The 13,523-nt window shown below is 43.3% G+C and overlaps 1 protein-coding gene across 7 annotated transcripts in view; it reads right to left on the minus strand.

Annotated features, from left to right (window-relative positions):
• The window catches only part of MAP3K13 (mitogen-activated protein kinase kinase kinase 13), a 182,883-nt gene that overhangs the window by 23,322 nt on the left and 146,038 nt on the right, over positions 1 to 13,523 (minus strand). For all 7 annotated transcript variants that reach the window (XR_011973978.1, XR_011973976.1, XR_011973975.1 and 4 more), the window contains one exon: positions 3,668 to 4,227. Coding sequence is in view for 1 of the 7 variants with exons in the window: in XM_072640413.1 (XP_072496514.1) it covers positions 3,668 to 4,160 (493 nt within the window). In the remaining 6 variants the exon portion in view is untranslated. The remainder of the gene's footprint in view (positions 1 to 3,667; positions 4,228 to 13,523) is intronic.

Here is a 13,523-nt window from a genome sequence, read left to right on the forward strand (position 1 = left end):
ATGGTGCCAAATATGCATTGGGGGTGAGGGTGGGGTGGGGGAATGTAGCCGACAACACTCCCAAACCAGATTCAAATGCAACTGGGAGATATCTAACAAAATGAACAAAAATACAATAAAGCATAGATGATAATACATTTTAAAACCAAGAAAAAATGTGTCCCCCACAGATCCTTGGGTAAAGCTTGGTGGACTCTGTTTCTATTTAAACTGGACACTGCTGGTATGTCCTGTGCTCCAGGTTAAAGCTCCCCATTTCCTTCAGGTGATTCTCAAAAAGCAAGACCTCAGTGCTCACAATCTGGGTGAACTCGGGCCCAGCAGGTAACCCCTTGGCCCTAATTTCCTCATTTATGAAACGAGGAGGTTGCACTAGCTGGCCAACCACAGGGATCCCCTCTGACTTTAGACTTGTGATCCACAAGATCCCTACAGGGGATCTTTCCATGTGTCTTTGAACTTCTTGGGTTGTGAGACCAGTAGAAGCATCATTGGGTTCAAGGGTAGGAGCAATTCAGTGACTATTCAAGTACATTTACTTTTTCTAGAGCACTGATTCCCATGAACAGTTCATTGAAGTGCTTGTCTTCTGTCAGTCCCTACAGCACACTCCAGTTTGGTCTTTTGTCACCTTGGTGCATCTGATGGGTATGAGGGGAAACCTTCGAGTTGTTCTGATCTGATTTTGCTTATCACAAGAGACTTGGAGCAGTCTTCTACATGATTGTTCATAGTTTGCATTTCTTCCTTTGAAAACTGCCTGTTTCTATTCATTAACCATTTATTTACTGGAGACACCTGTACTTTTTCTTTTTTAAAGAAATCTTCAAGAATAGAACTGCACTTTCAGTTCCCCTGTTTGTGCATCTTAATATTTGTTTTTGTTGAGGGTTTCTAAATTTAGGTTAGTAACTGGCCAGGGGTTAGGGATAGGATCTAGAATGTCTTTGGTTTGGGTAGTTTCCATGTGAGAGACCTCTCTCTGCTGATGCAGGTCCCACCTCCCTATAATTTAAGACTTGTAAGGGGCTTGAGTTAGATGGTCTTTATGTCTTGCTATGGCTGTGGCTCATAGTGGATAAAGCACCAGAGCCTGGAGGCAGGAGGATGGGAGTTGAAATCCAGCCCCAAACACTTGCTACCTACGAGATCCTGGGGAAGTCACTTAACCTTGGTTTCCTCCACTGTAGAGTGGGGATGATCACGGCAACAATTTTGCAGGGTTGTTGTAAGGACTAATTAAGCAAGTTAATAAAGTGTTCAGTACAATGCCTGGCACACAGTAGGTGCTATATAAATGTTGTCATTATTATCACCAGGCAATTGAGAGGAACATGGAGGCATGGGTAGGGTAGGCTGCCACCCATTATAAACAAGGAATTCTACAGGACAAGCTATGGGAAGGAAGGAAATGCCTGATTAAAAAATGAAAGGGGATTCCTGGGTCTTTGATAAGAGGAAGGCTCACCAAGTGAAAGGCTGAGTTCTCTCCAATTATTCTTATGGACCAAGAGAAAGGAAGGAAGCCTTCCTTCTCACTGTCAGTGGATGCCCCTGTCCTTCTGGGAAACACTGAGGAAGATACGGACAGGAGATGGGCAGGCACAGGTGAGAATCTGTGGGGAGATGCCAGGGCTATCAGAGAGCATTCTAGGTTCTGGTAGCTCCAGTGAAAACTTTATAAGCCAAATAGTCTAACTTGATGAAGCAAACACTGAGTGACTCAAAAATGACTGAAAAGACTGTGTTTATGTAGGATGAGAAGAGGAGAAGGAATTGTTTAAAACCTAGGTCCTCCCAATTTGGAGAGAAGCAGGGATGGGGAAGGGCCCTGACAGGGAAATCTCTTCAGAATTCCACGCTGCAAGCTGCCCTCCTGCCAGGTGGAGGGTCCCAGGGAGACCCAAGAAGATGTGGAGGGGCAGGGGGCACCTGGAAGGCCAGCAGGGAAAGGCTCCAGGGAGTAGGCCCAGTATTGTGAACCTACAGAGAGACTGCAGGGAGCCTGAGAACTTGGATGGGAAAAAATTCTATCCTGATTTTCACTGACCTCTCACTGAAACTGCACATTTTCTTTATTTATCTAAAAATACAATTCTAAGAAGGTGGCGGGGGGCGAGAGGTAGGGGCACCTTGAGGCTTCACTGGATGCTGCTCAAGGGGTCCAGAACACTCACAGACAAGATTCCGAAGCCCTGGTGGAGTCAAGAGAACCTGGCATTTGGAACCAGAGGGTGTGGACTTGATTTCATGCCTATATTCTCTCCTTCCTGAAATTCCTTTGTACTGAGCTCTCTGACCCATTAAATCTTGGGTCCAGGTTGAAAAAAAAAAGGGAACTATGGGAAGCAGCAGGACTTGTTGGCTGGAGTCTGGAAGTCGATAAGACCAGGGTTCAAGTTTTACTCAGTACTCATTGCCATGTGACCTCTATGAGCCTCAGTTTTCTCATCTGTAAAATAAGGGAATTGAATTCAAAAGCCTCTGAGGTCCCTTCCAACTCTGGATCTATGATCGTATGAGTCTCCTGTACTGACAAAATCACAGCTCTGCGGCAATGACAACAAAATATATCTATATATACATATCTATCAGCATTTACATATCTATTTACTTATCCATCCATCCATCCATCCATCCATCTATCTATCTATCAATCAATCAAAACATCTATTTATTTGCGCACATGTTGCATACCTCCAGTAGAAATATTAGCCCCTTGAGAACAGGGACTGCTTTATTTTTGTCTCATATGCCCAGCACCCAGCACCTAGGCAGGCACTTAGCAGGGACTTAATAAATCCTTGTTGAACTGAATAGACAAGTCTATCTCTCAGTTGAAAGGTGAGTCAATAGTCAAATCATAGATCTTTAGAGCTTGAAGAGACACTGAAGGTTGTGACTTTTAAGAGACAGCCTTATGAAGATAGTTGCTAAAGCATTTTATGACTATTTTATAGTTTTTTTGTGGAGCCCAAGATATCTTAGAGATATCCACTTGGTGCAATAGGCAAAGTGAACATATTTGCTGAACCAAAAGTTGGCATGTTTTCTGACAAAGGATAGTGTCTTAAAAATAAACCTTCTTATCTTAGACTCAACGCTGCCCCAGAAAATCTGGGAGGTAGGCTTGTCCCTACAAAGAGGTAAATGTGTTAACTCAGTCATTCACAGGAATATGGGATCACAGATCTCTGGCTGAAGGGGATCTCGGAGCCATTGATACTTTACAGAAGAGGATAGAGAGTTCCAGTCACCTGTTCCAGGTTACATAGAATGACGGAACCCAAAGTACACCCCACTCATACGCCCTCAGTTCTTTAGCTTGCCAAAAGACCAAAGGTGATATTACCTCCAGAAGTTCATGGCAGTAGCAGCAGCACAAGGGATGAGTTTGAACTCAGTGGCCCCCAGGGATGAAATCCTTGTTCTGCCCGTTAGCTGCCGTGTGACCTTAGGAAAGCTAAGGCCTGGTTCATTTTTAAAATGTGAGGTTGGACTCGACAGAGGCACTGCCCAGCTCTAAAAATATAATACCCCTCTTCAGGGCCTCAGTTTCCCTCTCTGTACAAGAAGAGGGCTGGCCTCCGAGGGCTCTTCTAGTACTAGTTCTGTGATCCCAATGGGAAGGAAGGAAGAAGGATCCCCCCCCCATCCCTGCACGTACCTTGCTGCTGGAGCTTATAGTCGGTGGAGTAGGCCTTTCCTATGATGTTCCACACAGGTCTCAGGCAGCCAAAAAGTCCTTCAAGGAAGCCACCACTGCCACTGCCTGATCGGCTGAATTGGATCTTAACGTCCTCTGTGCCGCTGGTGTTCTCTCCGTCGCCTGCATGACCATTACCCTGAGAAGTGGCCGGCTCCAATTCCTCTTGTTCCCTGAGCTGCAAAACGCTGTTCTCAAACTGGTCCCTGGAGTCCTCGCTGACACTGGTCAGTGCAGTTGTGGCAATGGGGCTGCTCAAGCCCTCTGTGAGCTCAGCTCGAAGCACTGCCTTCTCTCCCACATCCTCAAAGAGCTTGGGAGAAGGGTGGCTCCTAGGGGATGTGCCCTCCTCATGAAATCCACCAAAGGCTCTGTTCTCACTCAAGGTCAAGGTGGGTGAGGAAGACCAGCTCAGCTGCTCCTGAGGGCTGCTCATTGTGCCATGGGTGTGCATAAGAACTGGGGAGGATGTTCAGAGAACTGGGTGAGCACAGTCCCGTCGCAAGAAAGGGCTTCAGGACCTAGGCAGAACAACAAACAAGGAATATAAGAGTTCATGGGATCATAGGTGTGGAGCTAAGGAGGACCCCCTCAGGAATCCTTTAGTCTGAGTCCCACAGAACTTGGCAGCAAGTGGCAAGTGTGGTATTCCAATCCAGGTCCCTAACTCCATATCCAGTCTTCTCTCCATTGCACCCCACTTGCCATATTGAATGGGGGGACCACCATCAAAGAGTCAGACTGGAAGTAGGCAGGAGGTGAGGGGCATGAAAACAGCTATGAAGTTTTGCTAAGGCCTCCCAGTGCTGAGCCAGGGGAGAAGCTGAAGGCTGCTATATTTAAATTGGCTTCCCTCATGCTCTGGCCCCCTGAGAGGCATCAGGAAAAAAGTGACTCCCAGCTCTGCAGTCAAATATGACAGGTGCTGACTTTCACATCTGTGGAGGGTGGTGATGGTGGTGAAAAAGCTCCAATTTCTACTTATGTTTGTCCCCACACCTACATGTCCTTGAAGTGGAGTGAAGCAGGAGAAAACTTCAGCACCCTGGCCAGCTCCCCCTTCCCAGGCACAGTGAGACCTCAGAGGCCACCTTGTTCAATCCATATTACAGCAGGAATCCCTGAAAGCACACACTGGACACATGGTCCTCTGGATTTGCTGTTAGATCTCCAGGGAGGAGTAACCCTGGAGATCACAAGAGGACCCATCTCAGCCTAAAGGTGCCTCTTTGAAGTTTCCCCACTACTCACCACCCTCTGTTTTCCTTAGTAGCCAAACCAAACCAGTGGATTCTCTCTTCCATGGAAGGCCCTTCCAGTGCTTGAGAGTACTTGTCCTGCCCTCCCTGAGGCTTCCCTTCCCTACCCTGTCTGCTGTCCTCTGGACACCCTCCATCTACCAATGTCCTTCCTAAATTATGGATCCTCAGTTCTGAGTGGAACTGAAGCCAAGAGTGGAACGAACACTTTCCTTGTTCTTTCTGGACACTAGGCCCCTCTTATTGCATCTCAAGTCAACAAGACCTTTGTTTTTGCTGTATGGAGGCTGTGTACTCACTCTGGGCTAGGAGAACTCTTTTCTCCCTAGCTAGATTTGGCACAAGAATTGTCAAGGTCATGCATTGGATTTGGAGGCAAAAGAGCTGGGTTCAAATCCTGGTCCTGACACTTAATCACTGCATGATCACTAGGGGCATATATGCTTCTTTGGCCTCAGTCTTCTCATCTGTAAAATGAGAGGGGTTGGATTAGGTCATCTTTAAGGGCCCTTATGCCTCTAAGTCTGGTGATCCTGAGCCCCTTTGCTCTCAGGTCCCTGCGCCCTCTTCTGTAAAATGAGGCAAATTAAACTTGAAGCATTTGTTCTTGTTTGAAGGCTGGCAATAGAAATGATACATGGAATTCATTACATAGTTATATGGGAAAGTAAGCTCAACAAACAGAGATACATGGTGTCCCAATCATCTCTTTCTCTTCTATACTATATATAGAAAGGTTCATTTTATTTGGTGTTGGGTATGTCAGAAAATTTTATAAAAGAAAGACCGCCAACTCAAGTCAGAAGAGAGGGGTTCACATTCCATTTCTCACACTTATTGCCTGTGTGACATGGTCCAGTCAGTTAACCTTTCTGAGCCTCAGTTTCCTCACCTGTAAAATGCAGAATTTGGACTAGATGGTCTCTGAGGTCCTTTCCAGCTCAAGGAATCCTATGAGCCAATAAAGACTTAACAGAAGGATCAGGCATGTCAACTGAATTAACTGAACTTTAAAATGACTTTAAATCATTTCATGACAATTTCTCCTATCTGTGCCAATATGTGTTTTTAAAAAATACAAACAATTACAAACCAATATCTTTTTTTTTTTTTTACTATGAAATAAACCTTTCCATCCTACTATCTCTCAGATATGTCATTTGGTGCTGCTTGGTCCTTCGAGGTACTCTTAACTTCTGACCATTCTTCAACAGAGTTAAGAGGAAAGAGGAAGGGGAACAGCAGCTGTCTTCTCCCTGGGTCACACAGGCAGGCGACCATCTTGGCCACGCTCCAAAATCAGAGAGGGGGAGGAGTGGATACAGAGACGCCAGATGTCCTATAATGTCCATATTTTCGTTTGAACCCAGGATATTTTATGATACATATTTCCTCCCTCCATTAACATGGGATATGGCTGTGATTCCAGAGGATACAGTAGAAATATTGATGAAATTAATAAATACTTAGCCAATTGTGACCCCTTCCCCACCCCAAATGGAACTTCTCATCTAACTATAGTGAGATTTAAAGCTGAAACCTGGCATTATCCTTTGTATCCTTTTCCATGCTGCTCTGTCACACTGATTTTTCTCTCTGGAACCCCATCCTGGCAGTTTGTGAATAAATCTTACATGGATTTCTGGGTACTCTGCTTCAAATGCTTAGATACGCAAATGGCTTTGTCTCTTCTGCTTGAATGTCTTCCCGCAATACAACTCACCACCCATCTTAATTATGTGCATTTCAAACATCTACAATAAAACAAGATATTATTCTAGTCATCTATCCATGTAAAACATCTTAAAACTAAGTTTCCTGTCTGTGGTCATATGATAAGTGGATCATCCCAGAGAGAGAATTTTCCACCCACACTCCATTTGAGCTTTGTTTAGAGAAAAACCAACATGATTTTTTCCCCAAATAGGAGACAAAGAACATCATGAGAATGTTAAATATTGTCTGCATATTTCAAATAACAAATGTGCCTAATTCTAAGAAACAACCAAATAGAACATACTCAGAAAAAAGAGCCTGAGATTGGAGTCAGAGGACCCAGGGTTCAGTCCTGACATCTAATTTTCTCCTGTGTGACCCTGAACCATGTCTCTTAATCTCTCCTTGGGCCTCAGTTTCTTCATCTGTAAAAGGAGGTCTATAAGTATCTCTTAAGCAAGAACCAGCTCTGATTTCCCTGATTTTATAGTACAATGAACCATCTGCAAAGCAGAAACTATGTTACATGCAGAAAAATAAGACACCATTCCTGGCCTCCAGGAGCCCAGAAAATGCAAGGTAATCAGGGATGGTCAGGGACCCAGAGAGAAAGACTGAGGCAGTTTAGATCCATTCTGGGAAGAGAAACCAACCTAAAACATTGTGATCTAAAGAAGCAGAAAGACCCAGAAAACAGGCTCAGGAGGGCAAGAAGACAGAGTCAGCCAACAGTTAACAAGCTGCCCTGGACATGGGAAATTGGATGCTATGATAAGGAGCTTAGCAGACAAGCTGATTGCTGAGTTATCCCAGAGGGAGACCCAGCTGGTTAGGAAGGCAAAATGATTGCTGAATTATTCAAGGAGACCAAGGCACATAAGTCTAGGGTTACAGCAGCACCTTGTATTATAGCAAAGAATTAGGAACTAAATGAGTTTCTATCAACTGAGGAATGGTTGAATAAACTAGTCTGTGCATTTAGTGGAATATCATTGTGAGATGAGAAATGAAAACATGTATTCAGAGAAACCTGGAAAGAAAAAGTAAACTGATACAGAGCAAAGTGAGGAGAATTAGGAGAACAGTTCATACACTACTACAACAATGTTATGAGAAACAACCATAAAAGACTTAAAAATTCTGATCAGAACAATGAGTAATCACTTGGTCCTAGGACAATGTGCATTACCCACCAACAGTCTGTGAAGTGGAGAATGAGGTACTTGGCTGATATTTGGATTTGTTTTGGCCAACTAGATTTATTTGTCATAAATGAGATTTTTTTTTTAATTGGTGAGGGAGAGATATGCTTGGAAGAAAGAGATCATGGAAGAAGAGTCACTATAGAATTTTTTTAAAGTACAGAAGATTCTAAAGGAGATACAAACAGGCAAGATACCACTGAAATGTTGAATTTAAAAATGTAAGTTAAATGTATTCGAAATCTTGGTTTCATGTATAATTCTTTTTATGGTAGTATTCATGTTTGATGATGTTAGTCAAGTACAAAATAACAAAAAATAATTTATTTTAAATTTGAAAAAAGCTTACTGGGCAATCTGATTGCTGAGTTATCCTCAAGGGAGACACAGTAGGTTAAGAAGCTTAGCTGTCCATGAGGGAGACCCTGCTGATTAAGACCTCTCCAATCTTGGATAGGTCTTGCATTTCCCCTCCCCTCCCTTTTTCTCAGAAGAAGGCTCTTAGGAGAACTGATAGGCAATAAGTTGGTCTGTTTGGAATTCTAAAACATAATTGGAACTCTCTGGCCTAAGAGAGGTGATTCTGCCTTCAACTGACAAGGGAATACTGCTGGAGGGCCTGTGGAAGGCAAGGTCTCTAACGGAGGCAGGCAGGTGGCTGCTCCTTGCTAGGCCAGGCTTGCTTCTAGGCATAATAAACATGCATGACCCAGCAGAGGCCGGTCTGACATTGCTTTTCACCTTGCTCTCAAGGAGCTGACATAAATTTTGGCCCACCAGACAATACATTTCATGAAGTAGAGGACCATGTTTTCTCTAAACTTTGCAGGGCCTAAATGGCACTGCAACCCTTTTCCTGCTTTTAAATGAATGCTGCTTTTGCCTGAAGGTCTGCATGGCCATGGGGCTATGGGTGGGGAGGGGGATTAGAAATGAGAAGGGAGAGCCAGAGAACAGGGGTTACTGGGAGAAAATCCGTTTATATGGGAATGGGATGGAAAGAATAGAGAATTCTAGGAATTCTAGGAGATTCTAGGCCTGAGAACCTGGTAGACTGAATGCCCAGGTTAAAGAGCCACGAGGAAAGCCAGGGAGGTTAAAAAAACAAATAGAAAGGCCATTAAATCTCTTCTTTTTAAGCAGCAGGAACAAGGCAAGACAGGACTTGGAGGTGGGGGGATTCACCACAGAAGACCTCAAACTCAGGACTCCAAATGGCCTGAAAGATTTACATATTTAATGGACCCTTAAGCAAGGGGGTCTCAGTCTTATAATCCTTTTAAAGAAGCTTTTCCCTTGAAATCCACACATTGGACTTTTAAGCAAGTCTCAGGATAGTGGATACCGGATGGTTTCCTAGGAGGGGACTATAAGCCAAGAAGGGGCAAAGTTCCAAAGAGTGTTCCCAGATTCTCTGGACCTGGAGAATCTCTAACAATGGGGTTCCATTTGCATCCCTCTAGCACCTAGCACAATGCTCTAGACACAGAATTCATTTGATCAGTGTTTGTGGAATTACATTTAATTGAATTGAGCTCAAAGGATCATTCAGGTTCCTGGACTGGGACTTATAGGAAAAGGAAACCACAAAGAACACAATTTCCTGGAGAAGGCTGGCAAGGTTGGATGGACTCTGGCCTGTTTTATCAAAGGGGCGGGGTTGGAGGAAGGCCCAATTCAATTCAACAAACACAAAAAGAGTCTACTGGATAGCTATTCTACCCATATTCTACCCATAGAAAATGGTTAAAGCATATGAATAAACAGTTCTCAAAAGAATTACAAACCAGTAATAAGCACGTGAAAAGAATGCTCCAAATCGCTAATACTGAAGAGAAGTAGAAATCAAAACAACCATGAATTTTTGTCTCCTACCCAGCAAATTAGCAAACAGGAAAAAAAAAATGGGAGCTAAGGTTGGAAGAGCAACGGGAAGATAGGCACACTAGTGCATGGTTGGTGGAATTACGAATGAATCTGACAACCCTTTCAGAGAGCAATTTGGAATCATGCAAATAAACTAACTTGTGTCTATACCCTTTGATTCAGAGACTCCATGACTAGGCTGGCACATGAAGGAAGCCATTGGTAAGAATGAAGTCTTCATATACACCAAAATATTACAGCAGTATTTTTTGTGTTAGCAAAGAATTGGAAACAAAGTAGATGCCCAACAACTGAGAAATGGCTAAGCCAATGGCATAATTCTTGTGCTGTAAGAAATGATGGGGGGGAGGGGCGGAGCCAAGATGGCGGAGTAGAAAGACGCACATACGCTACCTCCGAACCCACTGCCCATAAAATATCTGTAAAAAAAGGAGTCACTGGCGAATTCTGGAGCAGCAGAAGCCACAGAACGGAGCGGACGAGATTTCTGCTCCAGAGAGCCTGAAAACCTCTCGCAAAAGGTTCCTCGCGCCCTGGATCCAGAGCAGAGCCCAACCCTGCCTCGGCGGCGCAGCGCCGAAAGGAGCAGATCTGAGCATGCTTCAGGGATGGAATCTCCAGCAGCCGTGCGGGTCCCTCCACCCACAGGTGACAAGGGTCGGTGAGAGGGTCTCTTTGGCGGGTCAAGAGGGGAGTGGGGTGCCCACATAACTCAGGCCCCCTCGGGAGGCAGCAGTGGAGGCGGGAGCAGACCAGGGCTCCCCAAGCAGGCAGGAGCCTGGATCCATTGTTGAAGGTCTCTGCATAAACCCCCTGAGGGAACTGAGCCCATGAGGCAGCCCTGCCCTGACCTGAGCACCTAAACTTAATCTCACACTGAACAGCAGCCCTGCCCCCGCCCAAAGCCCTGAGGCTGGGAAGCAGTATTTGAATCTCAGACCCCAAGTGCTGGCTGGGTGGATCTGGAGGCAAGGTGGGGGTGGAGAGGACACTCAGAAGTCAAGTCACTGGCTGGGAAAATGCCCAGAAAAGGGAAAAAAAATAAGACTATAGAAGGTTACTTTCTTGGTGAACAGGCATTTCCTCCCTTCCTTTCTGATGAGGAAAAAGAATGCTTACCATCAGGGACAGACGCAGAAGTCAAGGCTTCTGTATCCCAGCCTACTCAATGGGCTCAGGCCATGGAAGAGCTCAAAAAGGATTTTGAAAATCAAGTTAGAGAGGTGAAGAAAAAACTGGGAAGAGAATTGGGTGACATGCAAGCAAAGCATGAAAAACAAATAAACACCCTGCTAAAGGAGACCCAAAAAAATGCTGAAGAAAATAACACCTTGAAAAATAGGCTAACTCAATTGGCAAAAGAGGTTCAAAAAGCCAATGAGGAGAAGAATGCTTTCAAAAGCAGAATTAGCCAAATGGAAAAGGAGATTCAAAAGCTCACTGAAGAAAATACTTCTTTCAAAATTAGAATGGAACAGATGGAGGCCAATGACTTTATGAGAAACCAAGAAATCACAAAACAAAACCAAAAGAATGAAAAAATGGAAGATAATGTGAAATATCTCATTGGAAAAACAACTGACCTGGAAAATAGATCCAGGAGAGACAATTTAAAAATTATGGGCCTACCTGAAAGCCATGATCAAAAAAAGAGCCTAGACATCATCTTTCATGAAATTATCAAGGAAAACTGCCCTGAGATTCTAGAACCAGAGGGCAAAATAAGTATTCAAGGAATCCACAGATCACCGCCTGAAAGAGATCCAAAAAGAGAAACTCCTAAGAACATTGTGGCCAAATCCCAGAGTTCCCAGGTCAAGGAGAAAATATTGCAAGCAGCTAGAAAGAAACAATTCAAGTATTGTGGAAATACAATCAGGATAACACAAGATCTAGCAGCTTCCACATTAAGGGATCGAAGGGTGTGGAATAGGATATTCCAGAAGTCAAAGGAACTAGGACTAAAACCAAGAATGACCTACCCAGCAAAACTGAGTATAATACTTCAGGGGAAAAATTGGTCTTTCAATGAAATAGAGGACTTTGAAGCATTCTTGATGTAAAGACCAGAGCTGAAAAGAAAATTTGACTTTCAAACACAAGAATGAAGAGAAGCATGAAAAAGTAAATAGCAAAGAGAAGTCATAAGGGACTTACTAAAGTTGAACTGTTTACATTCCTACATGGAAAGACAATATTTGTAACTCTTGAAACTATTTCAGTATCTGGGTACTGGATGGGATTACACACACACACATGCACATGCACACGCACACACACATAGAGACAGAGTCCACAGAGTGAATTGAATAGGATGGGATCATATCTTAAAAAAATGAAATCAAGCAGTGAGAGAGAAATATATTGGGAGGAGAAAGGGAGAAATGGAATGGGGCAAATTATCTCTCATAAAAGAGGCAAGCAAAAGACTTATTAGTGGAGGGATAAAGAGGGGAGGTGAGAGAAAAACATGAAGTTTACTCTCATCACATTCCACTAAAGGAAGGAATAAAATGCACACTCATTTTGGTATGAAAACCTTTCTTACAATACAGGAAAGTGGGGGATAAGGGGATAAGCAGTGTGGGGGGGATGATGGAAGGGAGAGCATGGGGAGGAGGGAGCAATTTGAGGTCAACATTCATGGGGAGGGACAGAATCAAAAGAGAGAACAGAAGTAATGGGGGACAGGATAGGATGGAGGGAAATATAATTAGTTCTTACACAACACTACTATTATGGAAGTCATTTGCAAAACTACACAGATTTGGCCTATATTGAATTGCTTGCCTTCCAAAGGGAAGGGGTGGGGAGGGAGGGAGGAAGAGAAGTTGGAACTCAAAGTTTTAGGAACAACTGTCGAGTACTGTTCTTGCCACTAGGAAATAAAAAATACAGGTAAAGGGGTATAGAATGGAGACAAGGACAGAGAGGGATGATAGAAGAGAGGGCAGATTGGCAGACAGGGGCAATTAGAACGCTTGGTGTTTTGGGGTGGGGGGAGGGGACAAAAGGGGAGAAAATTTGGAACCCAAAATTTTGTGAAAATGAATGCTAAAAGTTAAATAAAAAAAAAGAAGAAGAAAAAAAAAGAAATGATGAATGCAGTGAATATGGAAAAATCTGAACAGATCTACACGAACTGATGTAGATGTAGCAAGCAGGGCCAAGAAAACAATGTGTCTATGCAATGTCTAATCTACACAAAATTGTAAATGGAATCACCAACCACACACACACACACACACAAATCAAAATGTTACAAAATTACCAAAAAAAAAAAAGAAAAGACACTCCCACCCAGGAGGTAAGAAGTCCACAAACATTGCACATTGCTCATATTTTCAGACTTTTTAAATATATTGATCAGTTGCGCTGATTTTTCCCCCTCTCACTTTTTTATATGGGATGGCTCTTTTAGAGTGGTAGGGGGAAGGATATTAAGAGGAAACTATGGTGATGTTTTTAAAAAAGAAATCAATAAAAACCTAATACACACACACACACACACACACACACATATATACATATATATATGTATATATATATATATATATATATATATATATATATATATATATATATATATATATATATATATATATATATATATATAGCCTGCTATGAACCAGGAGCTGTGAGGATAAAATGACCAAAAATGAAGCAGCCCTTGACGTTGGGAAGTGTCTACACTTCTAGGGGACACAACATGGGCACAAATAAGTACATTTCCAGGTTAAATGGAAAGGAGAT

Source organism: Notamacropus eugenii, chromosome 2 (genome assembly GCF_028372415.1).
Source record: "Notamacropus eugenii isolate mMacEug1 chromosome 2, mMacEug1.pri_v2, whole genome shotgun sequence".
NCBI lineage: Eukaryota > Metazoa > Chordata > Mammalia > Diprotodontia > Macropodidae > Notamacropus > Notamacropus eugenii.